This window comes from Solanum tuberosum, unplaced genomic scaffold (assembly GCF_000226075.1).
Source record: "Solanum tuberosum cultivar DM 1-3 516 R44 unplaced genomic scaffold, SolTub_3.0 scf00292, whole genome shotgun sequence".
Lineage (NCBI taxonomy): Eukaryota > Viridiplantae > Streptophyta > Magnoliopsida > Solanales > Solanaceae > Solanum > Solanum tuberosum.
This window is the reverse complement of record NW_006239216.1, coordinates 576,959-600,523: the sequence shown is the minus strand read 5'-3', so window position 1 is coordinate 600,523 and position 23,565 is coordinate 576,959. Positions and strand designations below refer to the sequence as shown.

The 23,565-nt window shown below is 30.2% G+C and overlaps 1 protein-coding gene across 1 annotated transcript; it reads right to left on the bottom strand.

The window, feature by feature from the left end:
• Positions 1-10,587: 10,587 nt before the first annotated feature.
• On the bottom strand, positions 10,588-13,461 carry MYBST1 (protein). The gene is given in 3 exon segments (NM_001288078.1): positions 10,588-11,297; positions 11,618-11,826; positions 12,920-13,461. Coding segments are annotated over 3 exon segments (1,029 nt in total). The 5' UTR covers positions 13,221-13,461; the 3' UTR covers positions 10,588-10,778.
• Between the last annotated feature and the right edge of the window lie 10,104 nt (positions 13,462-23,565).

The following is a 23,565-nucleotide window of genomic DNA, read 5'->3' as shown; positions in this document are numbered from 1 at the left end:
GTATCGCGCGCCGCGATGGATGCATGGACAGATATGTCCCCCATGGGTCCCGGACTGAGAGACAGCGGGTGTGTATCATTAGGTCAGACATGCATCACTATACTTGACATTGCATTTCATTGCATTGCACTTCTTTATTATTGGTGAACTTGATCTTGTGTGTTGCTGATCTTGTGAGTGCCTTTCTATGGAACTTGTGACTGATGAATATTGAGCTTGTTGTTGAGAATATGTGATTGTTAGAATGTTGTTGTTGAGATATGTGCTTGTAAATTGTGAACTGTTAGGTTGGGCTGGTTTTGTACAGATTGTAGTTGTGAAGGTTCGTTTGGGGTGTAAGGAGTACTTGTATTCTATCCCATTAGCTCGTGTTTAGAGGTTTATTTGCTGAGTACCGTGTGGTTTGGTACTCACCCCTTGCTTCTACAAATTTTTGTAGGTTACGAGCCTGGATTTTTGTGGTACTTGTTATTCTCTTCTTTTCCGAGGCTTCTGGGAGATTTGTGAGGTAGTTGTTTGTCTTCTCAGCGATCCTTCTTACTCCTGTTTATGATCTTGTTCTACTCTAGAAACAATGTCATATGAGACTTGTATTTTTCTTTTGATTCAATTGTAATACTTTAGAGGCTTGTACACGTGGCAATCAAATTTTGGGGGTATATTTGAGTTTATTATAGAAATTTCCGCATTTTATTGTAATGGTTAAGTTTTAGGCTGACTTGTCTTGGTGGGTTAAGACGAGTGTCATCACGTCCATTTTTGGGTCGTGACACCCAACACCCCCTGATTTGCTACAAGACATAGCAAGTGGTCTCAAGCTCTTGTATGATACGTAGTTATTAATAAAACACTGAGAAAAGTGTTGAAAACACCCATAAACTTGGCAAGAATTTAGGGGTGTATTTCACTCATGTTGTAAGATTGAGGGTTTATTTAAGTTCAGTTACTCTAGTAAAAAAGTGTTTTTAAAGTTGTCAATAGTTTGAGGATGAAACTAATAATTCACACCTAGTTTAGGATGTTCTCAATACTTCTCTCTTTATATTATAAGATGAAAAGGTATGTGAACTCTCAATACCACTCGTTTAAATTGATAATATATATACTTTTGATACTTAATATATATTTGACTTATATGTTGCAAAATTCTTTTAACTTTTTTAACTTTCGTATCCTATTAAACCCTTCATCTATAATGTTAAGCGTCTTCATCTAGAACTTCATATATAGTTCATTTTTATTTAATATCGTTACTGTTTGAATTAGATTTACACATAACTTAAATATTCCACTAAATGCGTATTATCTTCACAAACATATATAGGTATCGAATATTTCTATCCAACTATGAAAAACTTTGCACGTCAGCAAGACGCAAGTCTTTTCTAAGCACATACATAATGATTTGTCAGTACATTATACACACATTTATAGATCTACATGTGTGTACAGTTTTGGCTGGCTACATTAATTTCAGTCATTCCCATTCTACTGACTGTGACTAATTTTAGGCATATATGAATAATAACTAGATCTACTTCAGTGACTGGTACTACAAGAATATGACATCTTTTATCGTATTTTTCATTTTTATGTTCCTTGAAAATACATTTGTTAAGTGGGGTGATCGACTATATTATCCTTATTTAGATTTATCTTAAGATATAATTTCTTGCTTTATATTGAATATTTACTTTATTTATATACAATAATTAAGGTGTTTGTAGTCTTCCAAAATAATTATACTATTTATCAAATAGGAAGACAATAAATAATTTTGTCTTGAAGTTATAAGTTGACAAGTAGTTTGATATAGATATACTCTCTGTTCAATTTTACTTGTCATTTATTTCTAAAATAAATTTTCATTTTTAATTATTTTCTTAATCGGTGTGTCAAGTCAAACAGTGACAAATAAATATGAACGAATTGAGTATTTTGTACTCTCTTCGTCCCATATTAGTTGATCGTCTTACTAAAAATAGTTGTTTCATAATATAGTTGTCCATCTATCAAGAAAAGATTAATTAAAATTTTCTTATATTACCTTTGAAATTAATTCTTTTCGAAAGTGTTCACATTTATTTGTAAAATTTATTGTTTAAGGGTGAATTAGTAAAATTATCTTCTTATTTATAATTTCTTAATATGTATATCAAAAGGAAAATGATTAACTAATATATAGTGTCATTATTTCAGTATCTCCAAAGCTGACCTTAAAATTTTAATTCTACTGCTAGGCTTCAATTCCCTCCTAGAATATAAATCATTTTCCTAAGCTTATAAATCTCAAATAGCAGAGGATCGGAAAGCTAAATCTCCCGTACTTTATTTAATGTACATATATAAATTTCGAATTCTTTCAACACAAGACTAAAGATTGACTCAACCATTTCGAGGGTTCAGAATTCATCTTGAGACAAAAGATTCTTTAAGATGAGATCGATAAACAATCAGACAAGTGAAGTATGTACATGTATATTGATCAAGTCAGAGATAGATCAGTGTAAAAAAAGAAGCCAAAAAAGAAAAAAACGGCTTCAGAGACAACATTTTCGATAGGGATACAACAATTATTGTTGCCATTATATGTAGCACACGGTTTGTACGTATGTGTTGACTTATAATTATACAGTAAAATATGTATCGTATCCGTCACACATATATAAATGAGTACTGTATATATGCAGTATAACATATCTCTTCTACTAACTCCTCCTCGTCCTCCTTCTCCGGTACATAATAATTAGTTCAAATTTCAATGGCGCAGGCTATTGAAAGTACAATAATATCAGTTTCTCGAAGCTGGTACCACCACCCCGAAAATTACTCCAATAATATTGGGCAACTCAATTTCACCTACATCAACATGACAAGTTATTATTCTCAAGAGTCGCAAAACATGAGTTTCATTGCATCTCCTCATCGCGTAAATGTACTAGTTGCTTTCATTTTCCCCGCGATGATTGAGCTTATACAACTCATGTATCAAGCAAGTAATGATAAATCCCCGTTTGAACTCCACCCTCTAAAGATGTATTTGGCTATCGCGAGTTTCCTCATTTACTGTTTTTCCTACGATGCTCAGTTGAGAATAATTCCTTCTTCAAACCATCGTCATCGTTGTTCAAACTACGTTAAAATAGTTCAATTTGTAGGTTCCATAGTTGGACCACTGACATTGGCATCTTACTCATCAGTCCTTTTCCCTTCACTCAGCCTGTTTTTCTACTCTCTGTCTATTTTGTACTCTACTTTTCTTTTGCTTTATACCATACGACTCAACGAACGATTGAACTGCCTTTTTCATAAACTCATGAATTACTCAAGTAGAGCCCCATATATAATTCCTATTTGAATCATACTTCTTCAAGCTAAGTATTCACATATTTTGGGCGCTTCCAACAAGATTTATCTTCATGTTTCACTTCTTTTATTTTTTTGGTTCATTATTGTTTACATTTTGGACTCGGATATAATCTTGTAATTTGTGTTTTGACTTTGTAATTTGTTACTTAAAAGACTAGAGTGGTGCATGCATCTCTTCTGTCAAAAAATTACATTTGTATGCAAGTTCAAAAATGATTCTTTTTTAGTATATGTATAGTTCATATTGAATTTCCTTGGCTTGTTCCTATATTTATTTATTTATTTTGGTAAAAGGAGATAATATTTATATATCTAAGTATGAATCATTATCAATAATGGGTTTTGAAGTCTCAAATAATTAACAACGAAAGAGCTAATCTCTGTAAATATATATGATTTGTTACATTTCGTAAAGCCTTCTCATTTCAGCCTCTCCATCGTCCTTTGAAATTTCAATACAACAGTGATGTCAATACTAATGACATACCTAACAATGACAAATAGGAAATTCCTTTGGGGTCGTTTAATTTAGTGGAGTATTTTTAAGTCTTTCTTCCTTTAACTCCTAATCCATTGTACATATGTGGATTTTAATGTGGCCGATTTCCCCTCTTTTGCAATCAGTTTCGCTACATCATAATTTCCAAGTTTGGTAAACACGATTTGGCCGTGTGGTCCACGAATTTCATTTAAGTGTCACTTCTGTTGTGACCACTAATTCAACCAGTAGTACAAGTAATTATTTGGAGGAAAATAAGAAGAAGAAATAAACATCGAATTGTTCAAAGTAGGAAAAATACATTTGAAAGCCAGCCGGTTTAATTGCCAACAAAATTGAAAAGTTGCCATCAACTTAATTTTGTCTGGTCTGAAGATATTTTATTATATATATATCATTAATAAATACAAACTCCTGTCCAACTCTAGCTAGTAGTTACTACTCCTTCAGACTCATATTCTTACTAATTAAAATAGATGTTACTTAATATTTGTCATTTTATAAAATCAGTACATAAATAACACTATTTTTTTTTATTTTAACCTTAAGAGTTATTAGCCTTGAAAATATGAATTTAACCAATATAAGAATACTAAATGATTAATTCATGTTTATTGGCCAATTTATTAATCAAAATAAATTAATTTATGTTCATTTATTGAAAATTTGACTTCAAGAGAACACTAAATAAGAGTACAATAGTAACTTACATAGTTTTTTAAGGGACATGAAATCTAAAATGACGACATATAAATAGGAACGGAGGGAGCACTTGTCATTTTGATTTAAAATGTCACCCAAAATATTTATTAATTTAGAAAATTAAGATAGAATTAATTGGCATTTCCATCTCAATTTATGTGATGTTATTTGACTTGGTATGGAGTTTAGAATGAAATTTGAAATTTATAGTCTAAAACAACTTATAAATGTTTGTGCGACTATAAATAATCCATTTAAAGGAAATATGAGCATTTTAAAGTTAAATTATCACAAAATATAAAAATATATCATTTTTAAAAAAAAATCAACTAAAAGACAGTGTGTCGCGTAAATTGGACATAAGGAGTAACTTTTACTTTGATTTTCCCTAAAACTATTGTCATTGAAAGTAAAAAATATTAATTACATTTAAAAAAGAAGAAGTTAAAGATAAACTAATAAAAAAATTACTTTTTATTTATAGTTTCTTAAAGATCCTATTATAGGGGGAAAAATGACAACTAAGGGACAAAAAAGAGTACTTAAAACTTTGAAAATGAAACTATGATTGACTATTTGGCTATATATAGTAGTATAATATTTGCTTTTGACTCCGTGGAATTCACACGAAAGATAATAAGGAAATCTCAAGGAAAAAATGGTCCAAGACATTGACAGACAATGACGTCCACTTAAGCCTCTTCCAACATGCTTTTTAATAACATTCCTTCTGTTTAATAGGGAAAAGGGTCAAAAATATCCCTTAACTTAAGTTTATTAGTTGATTTTGTCCTTGCCATTAAATTAAAGTTAATTTTATCCTTACCGTTACTAATTTCACTATATATACCCCTCATTTGATGAAAATTCCCAAATTGACTCAAATTAACCCGAATTCTTAAAAACGACCCATTCCCATTTTAAACCCAATGCCCGACCCGTATAACTCATTCCCTTTTACCCATTTTTTCAAATTAACCCAAATCCTCCATTAAAGCCCTGTCAACTAGTTCAAACAATCACCAATATCCTTTCTTCGTCCCCCAAATCTCTACCCAAATCTTCTCTCCAATCCTACCTTCCTCACCTCACTCCGACTTCGACATTCTTCGTCGTCGTACAGGTCGGCTTGGATATCACTCGCCGTCGAATGAGAAAGTTCTCCATTCAGCAAAAATGAGTGTTTCTCGCTGCCGCTTTCGTTCTCCAAAAGGTCTCTCTCGAAATATGTATAAATAGCTTCATCCTTGTCAAGATCTAGACGTGAGAAAAGAAGAAATAAAAGCTTTTATAGCTAATACTGTATGAAAATTGATCTGTGTATTCGATTCCAATTATATATGTTTTTGATGTTTTAATTCATTTTATCTATTTCAAGTCAACTTTCATTGTCAAAAAGAGATGCTATGAAGCAACTAACTTTAAATTTTGGATTGACTCTTTCATAATGTGGTCGTAATGGTTCACTTTCAGGGTGCTGGTGGATGTATAGACGATGTTACAGCAGCAATTCAAGTATTGGAAGTGCTTCAGTTACTTCATGCTTTGTTCCTGAAAACCTTATAGTGGAGTCTGTTTTCGACATCTCAAGATGACATAACTGTGTTAAGAAACTCGGAAGAATTATGCACAACAGTTATGTTTTCTGTTGGTCAATTTCTTAAGAGGTGAAGAGAAGAGAGTGATGATTTGGGTAGGAGTGGATAATAGGAGGAGTGAGGTGAGGAAGGTAGGATCGGAGAGAGGATTTGGGGGACGAAGAGAGGAGATTGATGATTGTTTGAACTAGTTGACAGGGCTTCAATGGAGGATTCGGGTTAATTTGAGAGAATGAGTTATATGGGTCGGGGCATTGGGTTTAAAATGGAGAATGAGTCGTTTTTAAGAACTCGGGTTAATTTGAGAGAATGAGTTATATGGGTCGGGGCATTGGGTTTAAAATGGAGAATGGGTCGTTTTTAAGAACTCGGGTTAATTTGAGTTAATTTGGGGCTTTCCGTCAAATGAGGGGTATACATGGTGAAATTAGTAACGGTAGGGGTAGAATTAACTTTAGTTTAACGGCAAGGGCAAAGTCAAATAATAAACCAAAGTTGAGGGGTATTTTTGACCCTTTTCCCTTTAATATATCATTTATATACGAAAAAGGGTCAAAAATGCCCTTACGGTATTGAAAATGGCTCAAAAATACCCTCATTCCACTTATTGGATAAAAAATGCTCTTTCATCCACCTATTTGGATCAAAAATACCCTTAAGGTTAAATTTGAGCCTAAAATTACCCTTTTTTTAACAGAAACTGATGTGGCATAAAAAAATAAAAATTAATTAAATATGTGGTATTATTTTATTGGTCCACATGTAATTAATTAGATACTCATTAACCCAAACCCATTTCTTAAAAACCCAACACTTTCTTCATCTTCCTTTTCCAAAATTATTTGGTGAATTAATAAAGTGTTGGGCATCATCCTCGGAAGAGTATAACTGGTTAAGGTCATTAAGAAAACAAAAGCATGGAGATGGCGACAATTATCAGAAGTATCCAAGTCAAAAAGCGAAAAATTTCAATTGGGTCATCATCAGCAGCAGAATCTGACTTGGCGACAAGTTATCAGAAGCATCCAAGTGCATACAGAGTAGAAAACTGGTGAATTAGTAACGTTGATGGAGAAAGAGAACTCGAATTAGAAACACTGCTTACATTTTAAGAGTAATGTACAAGGCTTTGCTAGAAGACGGGACTGATGTTAACCTGTTTTAATATTGAAAACCAAGTAAAATTCAACATATCTTGAAAATCACTACTTTATTAATTCCTCCAAATAATTTTGGAGAAGGAAAATGAAGAAAGTATTGGGTCTTTTAATTAGAAATGGGTTTGGGTTAATGGGTATGATTGTGAAAGAAATTGGGTTTAGTTAATTGCATGTGTATAAATAAAAATAATGCCACATATTTAATTTTAAAAAATCATTTATGCCACATCAGCTTTTGTTAAAAGGAAGGGTAATTTTAGGCTTAAACTTAATCTTAAGGGCATTTTTTTATCCAAATAGGTGGATGGAAGGACATTTTTGAGCCATTTCCTATACGTTAAGGGTATTTTTGAACTTTTCCCTTTTATATATATATCAAGAAATTATCAATAAGAAAGATTTCTTGGGAATTATTTTATAAATAGATGTGAATACTTTCAAAAAATAATAATTGTAAGGATAATGTAGAAAAACTTTAATTAATACTTTTTTGATTTAGTAAAATAGAGAATTAATATGAAATAAATATTTTTACAGAAATGATCAACTAATATAAAATGGGAAATTATACTATTTTGAGGACCTTTAAGAATCGTATTTAAAGCAATGTCATAGGAAGGCCGACTTATTTATCATCACTAAAAATATGAGAAGTTGACATAATGCCAAACTCAAAACTCTATGATAATAATATTTTGCCCAATTTTTTTTTGAAGATTTCTTCTCGTTTATATATCCAAGTTTTACTTGATAAAAAGAACTTTTTGAATCTTATGATCTTTGAGATACGTAGAATTTATCAAAATATCATTTAATCTTGTGATTTTAAACTTCTCAAATAGAAAAGCTAGAATAAAAGAGTAGTAAAAAACGAATAGAAACAATCATTTCAAAACTAACTAAAACAAAAAGTAAGACCGAGAAAATGAAACAAAGAGAGTACATGACTTTTTTTATAACTCCAATATAGAATCAGCTTGCATGTACCTTCACTAATTCTACAGGTACTTTTTATGAGACTTCATGATTTTCAACTCACACTTCAATGACCAATAGATCGCACGCTCATGTGCAAACATACTGTCGATATATTAGTAAGCAAGTACACAACTATTCAAACAAAGTGTTAGTCTTCTAGATATACGATTGAAAGAAATTATTAACGTGGACTATGTTTGAACTTTAATGGCAGACGCAACAGAATGAATAAGAGTTTATCGTAGTTAGCTTTAGAGGTGCAAAATTAATTAACTCAATCCATCTCGCCTAAATTCAGCTCAATCCACCTATTTTACGCCTCTAAAATTATATTCATGGACAAATCTCCAATGAGCAACTCAACCTTTCAAATGATTGTGGTTGGAGTTACACTGGATTAGATATATAAAATCTATAGCCCACATGAGTTCTGCTGGGCCAGTCCATTTTAACACATCTCTAGTCCAACCGACTTACATTACTAAATATGGGCTGTTAAAAATCAAAACCGATAACACGAATCGAAAAAAATATTATTGTATCTTGAATGATATTCATTGAAGAAAAAGTTAAGTATTAAATCTTAAAGTTTGAATCCTAGATGGTACTTTAATATGAACTCATTTTTTGCATGTAATCAATTATATATAAGGTCACATTTTACTGGAATTGTTCAAGAAATATTGAAAAGTACTTCTCTAGAATCAAACAATATAGTAAAAATTAAGTAAACAAGCAATGATAATTTAATAGTAAGCACCTACATATCTAATCTTTGGTTAGAGGGGATTTAATTCTCTATTTCACAGCTTAAGTTTTTCTTCATATAGATGATCCATAACTACAGATACAACATCTTGTTCGATAACGATAGTGTCTGAGCCTGCTTCCATACAACTCGACTATTTCAGAGGTCCCACTGAACTTGCTTCCACACAACTCGACTATTTCATAGGGCCCACTATCCTCATCAACACATTCACCAGGTAACTCTTTCCACCGAGTACAACTATGCACTTCAATAAATCTTTTTGTAGGTCTCACCATCCCCCACCAACTTTTTGTTTGATAACGATAGTGTCTGAACTAGCTTCCACACAACTCGATATTTCACAAGGCCCACTATCCCATCAACACATTAACTAGGTAACTCGATCCACCGAGTACAACTATATATGAACTTCAATAGATCTTTTAGTGTGTCGCATAATATCTTTTCAACTTGCGCACAACTCAATTATTTCACAGGGTCAACTGTGCCACATTCACCAAGTAACTCTTTCCACCAAGTCCAACTATGAACTTCAATAAATCTTTTAGTGTCGCATAACATCTTTTCAGCTTGCGCACAACTTGACTATTTCACTTATGGCAAATATTGCAAGAAGATACTTAGCATCTTTTCTACTACCACTTTTTCAGTGTCTTAAATGTAGACCATCCACAGTTCACCCAATTTAATGCTAGGCTTTCCTTTCCATCATAGCATTCATTTTCCTAAACACTAATGGGATTTCTGCAAAACTCAAATTGCAGATGAAAGCTAAATCTCCACTTAAAATGTATCCAACAAACATGTCACTGACTATTCCAAGACTTCTCAACATCACATTTCCAACCATGCTAAAATTCTGCATAGTACGACGCCAAAACTTGGTCCAATGTCGTTGGCCTCTCTAATATCATTCGACCTGCTCTATCATACCTTCTATTCGCACAGTAGCTGGTGCGTGGCTCAAACTGCATGCATGACATGGTATTGGCTGCATCAGTTTACTGTTGCTCAGTTCCTTCAGGAGTCATACCTACAAGGAAAGACAGAAAACCAGTATCTTTTAACTCATCCTTCGCTTTCTCCACATGAACTTATCAACAGCCCAGTACAGAACTTCTATACCGGAATATATTAAGATGGGATCCCAACATTCAGATCCAAGAAGACTCCGTAGCACCTTATCAAGATATAAAGCTCAGATAGGATCACCCTCTTTACTATCTTCATTATGTACTAGTCATACTCTTTGACAAGTTGATACTATTACTTGGCTAAAAAATACTTGCACACAACTTCATTTAATAATCGATTCATCCACAGAACTACAGTTTCACATCTCCACAAATTTTTACGTGCGCTGCCAGATTAGGAAAACAGGCAGAGAACGAAGAAACCCTGTTTCTTTAAATTTAAGCTGGAAAAATGGACTTCCACTATCTCGATAATCACAGTTGTGACAATCTAAACCAACAATTAAAAGAATATCAAGCAGGAGAAGGAAATTTTTCGACTCAAAGTCAACAACTTAAATACTTCAAAACAAGAGTGCCTACAAAGCTATGAGTATTGCCAACTAAGCAGTTAACACCTAAACAGTCTTATTAAGATCGACCCAACAAATAGAACTATAACTAACCAACCAAACTAGAGAACATTTTCATATATTAACAGGAAACATATCATGTGAATGCACCCCACTAAACTGCATGGATTGGATTGTGGCTAGAGTTCATGCCTGAGCTACCAGATGACGGATTAGCATGGAAAGCTGACTGCCTGGAGGAGCCCTCGACCAGCTTTAGTGACAGAGAAGGTGGCTTGGCAGCATCACCAATGGATTCACCTAAGCTTAGCTTTGACATACCAACCAGCTCATCAACATTAATTGGACTCTTTGAATGAACAGCTGTTGGCTTCAGAACTTCATGGGTCTCAGCTATTGCTGGCTCTGCAGTGTAACCTGGCCAGCATGGATAAGGCATTGGGTAAAATGGAGCAACATAAGCAGGATAAACAAGTGGATGCTGATATTGTGAGCTTTCTGGTATAGGAAGAGCATGTTCCCCATCGATGGAGTTGGCAGAAGCTGCTGAACCCATTGATTCACATTCTTCATCCACAGCAGGAGTAGGAGGCAACAGATTGTTGCTTTGCATCTCAGCTTGTGCAGGATCATCTGCAAGGAAATCCCTTGATACCATTGGAGTGTCCCCCGACTATGGTATTAACAAAAAGAAAAAAATAAATAAACATTACAAGAAAATTCACTGGAAACATATTCAATCCAAAAGTATGATGGTAGAGCATACAGGCATGTGCATCTTTGACATAGCAGATAATAGCAATATGGAACAGAACTAAACATCTAGTTGATAATTTTGCAAGAGAACTATAGTAATAGAGAATCATTAAGATAGAACAAAAGACAACACCTTTTATAAAAAATAACAAGTTCACAATTTCATGGTGACAATTAGGTCTATAAAACTTTAAGGGGCACATTATTATAATTATCTATAAGTGAGAATTTACTTACTTCATCAGCAACAATATCAAACAGACTGGAGCGTCTTTTTCTCCTTGACATATTACTTTGCCTAATGAAATATTTCTGGGCGTGGCTTGCCACCTGGGTGGGCGTTCTAGAGATCACATAGTTACGAGCAATTCCACGCCAATCACCTTTACCGAGTTTTTGCAAACCAAGTAGAAACATCCTATGCTCCTCCTCAGTCCAGGGAACCCCTGCAATTATATTTTAAAGTTATTTCAAGATCCAATGTTACCAGTTTCAAAAACAAAAACAAAACAGTAATTTCAAGAACCAACATAGCAAGTAAAGCAATATAAATTCATCAGAAGCAATATGAGGAATTATATCAACTTCAGCACTTCTGAAAAAACATAACCACCATAAAGGAGAAAAAAATTAATAATTTGAAAATCAAAATTTCCGAAATGAGAAGTGCTTCTGCAAAGGATGAAGAGTAGCAAATCTACAAAGCTTTATACAACTAAGAAAGAAAATACAGGTCACTTTCATCCACTCACACACTCTCTCTCTAGAAATGAGAACAGATTGTTAAGAATGCACAAATCTCCACCCATTTCACATTGTAAAAATCATCAGAAGAGAGAAAAAATTGCAGGGAGCTCAAGCATTATGCCAACGAAATTCTCAGTGTTCATTTAACAGAGCAGGTCAAATGGATGTCTAACAAATCATTCAAACAACACCAGAAGATAGTAAATTAGAATTTCAAGCAACTCAAATAAAGCCTTATGATCAATCATTTTTATGCTATGTCTGAATTACTGAGCCAAAGAGGAATGTGACCGAATAAAATAACTTGACTTAAAACTCATAATCGCATTCTATCGACAAGAGTAATTAGATGAGTTAACTCAAATATACAAAAATAAGGAACTTAGAAAAAAACCCAATTCATAAACTGGCAAGGTTTTGCAATAAGAAACAAAAAGAATAAGAACCACATTCTTTGATTGAATTACTAGTTGACAACAAATTGGATTGAGCAAAAAGGTCCACTTTTGCCAAACAGAAAGCTCCCAAGATCTTTTGTTTTCTTCAATACATACAAAATTACAGATTAAACTCATCAACTTGAAAAAACATGTTCATAACATATCTCTTTTCATTCATCTACAACAACAACAGCACCAAACACCAAAACTCTAAAAATTGAAACTTTAACCACAATTCATAAAAAAAAAAAAATCAGCTTTATAAACATTTAACACAATCAAGAACCACAAAAATGCAATTTTCACAAACACCCAAAACAAGAAAACTTATCAAAACTCAAAAAGATCAAACCTTTCTTCCTTTCACGGCTAGATGAAGAACCAGCAACAAAATCCTCTGAAGCATAACCATCAGCAGAGCCACCACCAACAGCAGGATGATCAGGTGTATCACCAGGTGAGTCATGAACGACACCGTTTAGAGGTGTACTACCACCTCCACTTCCACTAGCAAAATGGGTCAAATTACCCATACTAGCACTTTTTCGGATCAACCCATCAGTCAATCGGACCCCAAACAACTTCACACCTCTATTAGGACAAGTCCTTGAGTTATGTCCATTGGTACTACAATGTGAACATCGACGGGTCATGGCTGAAAAACCCGAATTCCAATCAAAACCCAATTCAATCAAATCCCCAAATCAAGATCCAAATCCAAATGGGTCTTTTTTACATGATCCAAGAAAAACAACAACAACAACAAGAACTGATTCTGGGGTTCTGATTTTTTGGGGAAATTAAGGTCCTATATGATTTATTTTTTTATTTTTTTTGCTACAATCGAAACTATAGAGATATATAGATATATAGTGAGAGAAAGTTGAATTTTTGAGGAAGAAAAAAAAAATGCTTACAAAGAGAGAGAGGAGGAAGGACAGGACAATATAAAATGAGGAACAAAAAATATATATTTAGGTTTAAGGTAGAGATAAGGTGGCAATTTGGTAATTATGTGAGGGTAGGTGGCTTCATTTTTGGGTAATATAGGAATTATATTTTTTGTAGATTTAGATAATGTAGTTTATTAATTTATATTCCATCTAGTGGAGACACATGTTTGTGAAAAATCTACCCTTTAAAAAAAAAATCTAGTCATTTTGATTTTATTTTTATTATATTTCTAAATAAAGTCTTCTTAAGTTGTTTTTATTATATTTCTAAATAAAGTCTTCTATTAAGTTATTTTCATTATATGTCTAAATAAAGTCTTCTATTAAGTTTTTTCACATAATTAAACTTTTTACTTATTCAAACATATGATATATGATTTGATTTTGTGATCAATTGGATATTGAGTTATTCTAAGGAAGTCTTTAATGATGTGTTTACAAACCAAATCTATTTGGTAAGATTATTTAAATAATTATGCTTATTCATTAAATGTATGGTTAGTTTTAAAAGGCATTTTCACATATTGGTCAAACAGTTTGAAAATAAAGGGAAACTATATATGGTAATGCACAAATGTTTTTCCAAAAAAAGAGACTTTTTCTTGTTGAAATTATTTTATAGTGTTTGACTTGAATTGCTAAAATGTATTTTTCTACATTGCTATATTTTACCCAATTAATAAAAGAAGAAGTAATTTGGCTAATTTATTAGGCATTGATAATTTTTCTTATCAGTACATATTTTAAACACACCTGCCAAGGTGATTGAGGCATAGGTTCGAAATTTCATACATGCTTTAATTTTTTTGATCGAATTCATCACACAAATCTTGTTTAAAGAGATTTACATATAAAACACATTTTAACTCAATCAAACGTTTAAAAATGATTTAAGTAAATAATTGTACAATGAAATATTTTAGGCTATTCCCCAAAGATGAATTTGCAATCTTAATTTTACTAGCATCTACATTACCTCCTTAGTAGTACCCTCAAATTTTCTAAAGTTAGACCGACAAATATTATTTTTGGGAAAAATTAAATTGATTAGATATCATTATGAAATTGATTTCCTTCAAATAATTGTAAGTTTTGATAATTATAAGTGCCGTATTTGAGCTAAATATTCTTTCGTTCACAACATAAATACATGTCCTAGCTAGCAAGAAAAACAAGTCAAATTTTAGTACTTATATTCCCTACCCTAATTTGTAATCCACAAGACTAATATTGCAAAAACGTGTGGAATATTTTAATGTTTGAAGGTATGTTTGATATGAAAGGAAGAAAATGTTTTTCAAGAAAAATAGTATTTTCCTTAAAAATAAATAATTAAATACTTATTTTTTATATTTTGAAAATAAGTAGAATAATATTATTTTGACCATAGTCTAGGCAAGGTGGGCGGAGAGTTAGAACTTTTTTGACTAGATTTATAGCTTATGACTTATAAGTTAAAGTCTAATTTATAGTTAATGGCTTATTTTTATTATTTTGACTTAAAAATAAATATACTTAAAAGCTATTCTAACTTAAAGCATTTAAAATAAGTCAATCTAAACAGACTCTCAAGATGATGAAAGTAGATCAATCGATAGAAAATATCACTTATATAATTTGTTTTAACTTATTTTCATGGGAGATAATTACGAAATAAACATGATAAAAAAAAATATTTTCTTCCATTACAAAACACTCTCTTTATTTATTTTTTAAACTTTTATGTCAAGGCAAAGAAATTTAGCATACTGATAGGTCAAACACGTCTAAAAAGTATACTACGTAGTAGATGGAGAAGAGTTGATCAAATAATGACAACCAAAGTTTGTGGAAATTACGTTAGAGACTTTAGTCCAAAGGAAACTTTGTTTTGCTTTTACTACTTAGGCTAAAAAACAAAATAAAATAAAATATATCCTTATCTAACTCTTTATATAATTAATGAGACGTGGAATTTATTGTGCATGTATATTTAATACAATAATAATAATAATGAGAGAAGAACAAGGATGTCCCTCAATAATAGAGGGACAATTCTGATTTGTTTTGAGTGATTGAAACCAAAAATAAATAAATTGACCCCTTAATTGGTTGTTTGGTACTTCCAACAATATAGTGAATCACGTGATTTTTTATGGGGTTTTGAAGAGTTTAATTGCTTTTTTAAGACATTGACAGTTGAAAATTACTTGCTGTATTAATTTATTTTTAATCTTTAATCAATTGAAAGATGTGTTTTAAAAAAAATAATGTAAAAAGTATGTTGTATTTGAAATATTAATAGTATGTAATAACAGTAATTTAATTAGTAATTAAATGGAGATTGACTAATTTTAATATCTGTTTGATTAAGCTTTTAAAAATTAATTAATTTAAAAAAAATGTTTTTTTATTATTTAAAAAAAAAATTGTAGAGAATTAATTTGTATTTTACCCAAACTTCTAAAAGTTGCTATTACGTATGTTTTTCTCAAAAGTGTTATTTATCCCATTAACATTTATTGTCTCCCCTAAAATTTAGTCAAATACCTCACTTTTTTAAAAATGATTTTGTTTTTTGGAAACAATAAATATTAAGTATTAATCTCCCAAAAGCTTAGTCAAACACCTTATACTTTTTAAATAAATAAACAAATACTATATTTTATTTCTCAAAAGTTTAACCAAACACGTAATATCACGGAGGATGTAAACCACACTCAACAAAACTCTATACGGCAGGCTCGACTCAAAAGACATTCAGATGAAATCGATCCCAAATCATCTGCATCGTCCTCCAAAAGTCCAAATTAACTGCATCATCTGAAAAAACGTCAATATCTTTTATAATAAGTAAATTTTACCAAATGGAATAAAAAGAACTATGCATTGTCGGTGCTCAGAATTCATTAGAAAGAGTAAGGGAAAAAAAATAGATTACTTTGACTTATCCATATATAAAGACTCCAAATAAAATGGAATGTTTTAATGGAAATCTTTTTCTAGCCGAAATAAAAGATTCTATGTTTTAATCATTTACGTTCAGTCAGATAATTAGGCACGTAACTATAATTGCGGTAGGATTTTGTATGGTTATCAAAAAAAAAACAGACTAAAAAAGTAGGGATAAAGAAATAGTAAACTTCTAATTTCTTAAAGAAAATATAATCATGTTGTTTGATACACTTTAACATAAAAATGAAGAAAAGATTATCATGTCGTTTTGGGGTTCTCTTTTCCTCTTCCTAAATTTAGTTTGGTTAGTATTTAAAGAATAAAAGTTTCATTAGTATAGACTATGGAAGAGGAAATATCTTCACAAATTCAAAATTTGAAGTTTCACTATAGAATTTTATAGTGATTCCATAAGAACTTTAAATTAATATGATAAAAATAACTAAATTTACAAATAAATATTAGTTGATAGGATAATTATTTTTTAGTCCCCCTCAATAATTATTAAAATTTAATTTTGATTCCTTTGATATTTAATTGATTTTTTTTAATTATTTGAACGTGTAATTTTAATCTTTTTTATGTAGGAACTAGAATGTTATATATAAATTAATTTTAGAAGCACATTGCACTCATATATGTAACAACACAACTTTAACACAATGCATGTGTAACTAAATGGTTGAGCGATAAGTACTTTAGAAAATTTTAGACTATTTACAAATAAAAGAATCAAAACGGTACCTTTCAAATAATTGAAAGTCAAATTTTGCCTAGTTAAATATTACAAGAATTAAAATTAAAATTTATTAATAATCGAAAGATCACTCAAAGTGCTATCAATTTTTTCAAATCCATCTAAAAAACTTTTAAATTTACATTAACCAATAATCAATCCTCTAGATTCGCCCCCAACTTCCAATCCCTAATAGTAATATATCTATTTTAAACTTAAATCACAACTTATTTCAGTGTAAAGGTTACTTAATAAATTTACAATCCCTTATGAATGATACCATTCTTCGAGCTAGGGTCATTTTTAAAATGGTATAGTTTTCCACAAGAAATGAATAAAATTAATGGGAACCATTTTATAACACAAGATGGGAATATTCTTTATTCATCCACCACAATCAACATTGTTTAAGCAAGAAATAAAACCATGTTAGGGTAACATCAATTAGTAGATGATTAGACAACAAAAGTATTTGATTTAACCCATCATTAAGTGCTTTTGCCGTACAAATTTAGGTTCTCTTTCTTAATTAAGTATAATCAACCATTCTTTTTATATATAATCTCAATCTTAGCTAGGAAACTAAAGAAGCATTCGGTGGAATACATTCCGTACTTTTAACCCAACTCCGAATGCACATGTCTCTCATTCACATCCACAAAATTATGAGCAAATTGCACATGAGATTCTAAATTATTTTAATGTGAAATGTTTTATGAATAAAAATGTTTTAAAGTCCTTGTTCCGTATTTCATCATTAAATACCAAATTACCATATTAATTTTTAAAAAATAAATTATATTTCGATTTGTTCATATAAATACTTAAAATATATTGTGACTCTTAGTGGATGAAATATCATATAAATTATATATGTAATGATTACTTTATTTTATCATAAAATTATAGTATTAATCACTATAAGTCGAATACAAAGATTGTTTTCAATCAACCACTAAAATTTTTCATTATTTTAACACATTCGAAAAGAATGGCTCTTGAAGTTCTAAAAAATAACAAAACATAACTTTCAAGAAAATAACAAAACAAAAAATATCTTCTTGTTTCAACCTTTTCATCTCAATAATATAAAGTAAACTTTTTATGTGACACGACGGAAATATCCGTTCTTTTATTTGACAAAAAAAAAACACTTTTTTTGTAGTATTTCAGTATATATAGTTTTATTTATTACAGATGAGAATGATCCAAACACGACAAGATGGGGACAGAGCATGAGCCGTCACTTTGAAAGTTAAATAAATAAGATAATATAGTGAAGATTATCTTATTCTCAATATTAGTTTTTAGTTATCTTCACAAAATTAATTATTATTATTTTCAAAATGTTTACTAACATTTTAATTCTTCATTTCACAATATCAATATATAAATGATACTCCTATTTTTCTATTTTATCGTTGTATGTTATTCTCCCTAAAAGTATGAATTTGATCGATATAAAAAAATTATATTATTAATTTTTATTTATTGATCAAATTAATCACTCAAAATAAATTGATATCATATTCATTTATTGAAAATTTGACTTCAAGAGAATATTAAATAAGGATATAATGATAAACTTAACTAGTTTCTTAAGGACGTGAAATATAAAATAATGACAATTAGATATGAACTGATGACATACTTATTACAATATTCTTGGAGTCAAGGGTACAATGGTAACTTACCTATTTTCCACAAATTTCACCGATTACACAATTATTATTGTAGTTGTACATAAGTATATCTTAGGGAAATATTTTTCTATTTAGAATTATTACATATTTTAAATTTATTAGTAATTTATATGTATGTAATTTTCAGATTTGTCAAAAAAGAAAGCATGCAAAAGCACATCACATGGGCCCTTTAATGTGGTCGGCCGTCCATTGCGTAGATTTTTTTAGAAAATTCTTTTTCTCCTATATATCCGTATTTTATTATCTTATAATAAAATAAAGAAAAACTTTATTATAAAACGTTATCACTAACTTATCCACATTTTGCAGCCTTTTATCTTCAGCCACTTTTTTATGTCTCTTTTTAAATTATTGAGCCCCACTTTTGGGTCAAAATATGTGGAAATAATTAACCTCCACATAATCAATTAACGGCTCTAATTAAACACGATGACGTAACCCATAAGAAATAAAAAAATTTAAAAATATTGAATCCTAATCCAATCGAGTTATGGTACTCTTGCGAGATTAGGGCTTAGATTAATGATTAAAACTCTAGATCTTATTCTTAATTAAGTGGTTAATTCTAATCACAAAGTTTTCTCCTTTTTTTATTTTTTATGTTTTCCTATCAAATTTTTCATGGACCACCTCTATGAGAAAAAGTAAAACCAACAATAAAAGGTACTTCTAACACTATCTTATTAAATGAGGAATCGAATAATGTTTTTTTAGTACTAGTATCTTTTAACCTTTTCAATCAACAGCAACAATAACATATTTATATATTTTTGTAAGTGTTTGTAAGTGAAATATAGGAAGGATAAAGTATATATTTCCGTAAATAATTTGAAAAGAATAAAGTATATATTTTCGTAAATGATTTGAAAGTGTAAGAATAAGAAGCTCTGATGAATATATCAAAGAAAGAATAGTGTTTTTTGAAAGTATAAATGTTGAAGATTATCAAAGTAAAGGAAATTATAGTAATAATAAAATGGAAGCATAAGATAATGCTAACATAGTAGTGTTAGTACGTAAGAGAACAAATAGACGCTAATCCACCATGACGACTATTTCCATTTAATTGTTTGTATATCTTCGATCCTAATATTATCTCTTCAAGTACACTCGGACATCTATCTAAAATATTCTCATTTTTACTATTTTTATCTTTTAAACACATGAAATTTTGAGTGACCAACCCTCCATCAGTACAACATAATCGATCTAACAACCACACAATAAAACCGTGGCATGTTCTTATCACATCAAACGACATAAATATCTATTTCATCACCCTCGCTTCAATATGATGTGATTAGACATCTTAGCTCGTCATTCTTCCCATATTCTTGGATTATAGACCCAAGTAGTGCTACACATTTCCTCTGTTAAGAATGACATTTGTATCGATCCTCACTTTCTCATTTATCTAACATGTCATGTGATATGCGACATTGAAGTTGCATTCTTTGTACAATACTCTTCGAACATTCTAGTCTTCCTAAAAATGATATTAAATAATCCAATTAGTCATTCCAAACTCACCTTTAATTTCTACATTCTTCTAAAATTTTATAGAAATCTCATCTATTCTGATTGCCCTTCTCATCCTGCAGATTTACCCTTAAATTCCTTGAACTCAATATCTTTGCAATATCCAAAATCTCGACAACTCTAGAAGTGCTCTATAAAAAAATTAAATTATTGGTTTATCTATAGCACATATTATTTCCGTATGTAAATATTGTTTTACTTTTAAGAGAAATTTACGAATTCCTACAAAGTACTCTATTAGATATATTGACCATTGTATCTAATTCTAAACCACGTCTCTCTTTTCAACAAAAAATAAATAAAATGCTCGACACATTTTAAAATTGCAAGAATTGAAAATCGAGGGGTACGATTTTCTAGTAATTAAGACTTAATATTTTCAAAGAGTAATACTCAGGTGTATTTGGTAAATAGAGTTATTTTATTCCAAAAAATATTTTTGAAGGAAAACGTTTTTATTTTTTATTTTCACAATGAGAATAATAAATAAAAAATATTTTTGAAGGAAAACGTTTTTATTTTTTATTTTCACAATGAGAATAATAAATAAAAAATATTTTTGAAGGAAAACGTTTTTATTTTTATTTTCACAATGAGAATAATAATAAAAAATATTTTTGAAGGAAAACGTTTTTATTTTTTATTTTCACAATGAGAATAATAAATCTTATTTATGAATTATGTGTAGAAGTTTTTTTTTTATAGATGTATCAATGCTTACCTTACAATATAATTTTTGCTTTAACCAAACATTCGATCAATCTTTAACATTGAATTTTAGAATGCAAAAGAACTATTCAATTTATTAAAATTTACCTCAAATTTTAAAGAAATATTTCCTAATTCTTCAACCAAAACACATTAAAACAAAATATTTTTCTTAATTTAAAATACAGTATTGGAAAAACGTAAAAAGGACAGGAAAGAAATGATCACGTGATGATCAAAGACTAGTTGGATGGCTAATATTCATAGTGGGCCCACAGAATCATTTCGAGATAATCAAAGATGTTCAACATGTTGTCCTTGACTTTTTTTTAAAATTATTTTTTGAGTAACATTGTGTTGCCACGTGGCTACTCCAATTATTGGAATTTTCAAGTCATTGGCCTTTTTATCTTTTGAAGATAATGTGTTTGCTTTTCCACTAAGGTTGGGTTTAGTTGGTTGATCGGTTAGAAAATTACATTGTATATAGTTAGATAAAGCTATTTTTTACATATATACTACACGTTTACGTAATTTTCTTTTTTTTTTATATATATTTTAATACTGCTTAGAAAATTTTTAGATCCGCCACTATATACGATAGTATCAAACATCGAATTTGAAGGTTTTTTATTTTACGCGAAGAAGAAAAGTAAACTAAAGTTGAATGAACAGAAAAAATCAAGACAATCCAATTGAGTAAATTAAGAAGAAAGTCACTTTTTTCTTTTATCCTATTTCAATTCAAACAAAATCTTTTCATCATACCAAAATAATTTAGATGAAATATTGGATGGTCAAAGACAAATGCAAAGAATTTTCTCTTTTTCTTTTTTTCCACGATGATAGAAATACTATATATGCTATCAACAAATGGAACCAACATCTACTTAATTAGCCCTATTTTATTGGACAAATTTTCATATTTTTTTATGAATATATGGATGGCAAACTTTTTAGTTATTATTATTATTATATATATCCCAACCAACTAGTTAATCAATTTAGGAAAAATTACTGAAATACACGTCTTATGTTTCCCTTATTTCCAATACTCCCTTCTATTTCTAAAAACCTCTAAAATCTCTTATTTCTCTCCTAATTCTAAATCATTTTATAATGTATCCGGGAGCTAGTTTTTAATGTATCCGAACTACATATTATATATCCGATTTATTTTATAATGTATCCGAGCTAGTTTTTAATGTATTTGAGCTACATATTATGTATCCGGTTTATTTTACTTTTTCAGGAATTAATGTAATTATAAACTAAATAGGAATAGATTGTAATTTCATATTAAAATTATGTGATTCCTAAAATTTATACAATTTATGCCTATTTTTCTGTCCGTCTCATAGATTAAAGCTAACTAGCTAATTAGAAGCTAAATTTAAAGCACTAAAAGGCCTACATTTTTTCATTGGATATGTGGATACTAAACTAATACTACTATACAAGCAGTCGCGGAGGCAGTATTTTTTATTAGAATGATTTAAAATAAAGAAGTATGCATATGAAGAAATTGAAAAAAATTAATATCTATTATATATATCGTATAATTTTTTACTATAAGGAAATTCGGACAAAATCCTCAAATTTACACTACAAAAGGAACCCCAATTACCAACAAAAAAAATTGTTGGTAAATTGATCAAATTGGTTGGCAAATTGAGTTACCAACCAAATGCCAACTTATATTAATCCTTTGCTAAAAGGCTTGTCGGTAAATATTACCAACCGATTTTAATTCGTAGATAAACTTACCAACCAAAAGTCAGTTGGTAAACACCCAAAGATGTTGTTACAAAATTTTGAAACATGGCCCTGAAATTTCTGTTGGTAAATTCACCAACTAATTTTTGGTTAGTATATATTCAAAAGGAGTTAGTAAATTTTTTTCTTCATTATTCGACGCCGGGAAGTCCCACATTGGGGAGTAAAGCGCTCCCTAACAAAGGCGACTTTGTACACAAGGGGAATTGAACCTGAGACCTCTTGGTTAAAGATGATGCAGTACTTACCACTCCACCACAACCCTTGTTGGTAATAAATTTTAAATACATTAGTATGTATTTAGTTTGTTTTTCTAATTAAATTTACTTAATTGTATTGTTTAGTTTGTTGGTAATATATCATTCAAGGCGACTCCGTACCCAAGGGGAATCGAACCCGAGACCTCTTGGTTGAGGATGAAGGAGTACTTACCACTCCACCACAACCCTTGTTGGTAATAAATTTTAAATACATTAGTATGATTAGTTGTTTTTCTAATAAATTTACTATTGATTGATAGTTTGTTGGTAATATATCATTCAAGTTCAATGTTAGGTTAGTAATTGATTGACAATATGTTCAAAATACTATTAACTGAATGATTATCCAATAGTAAAATATTTATTAATTTATTGCATTTAAAAAT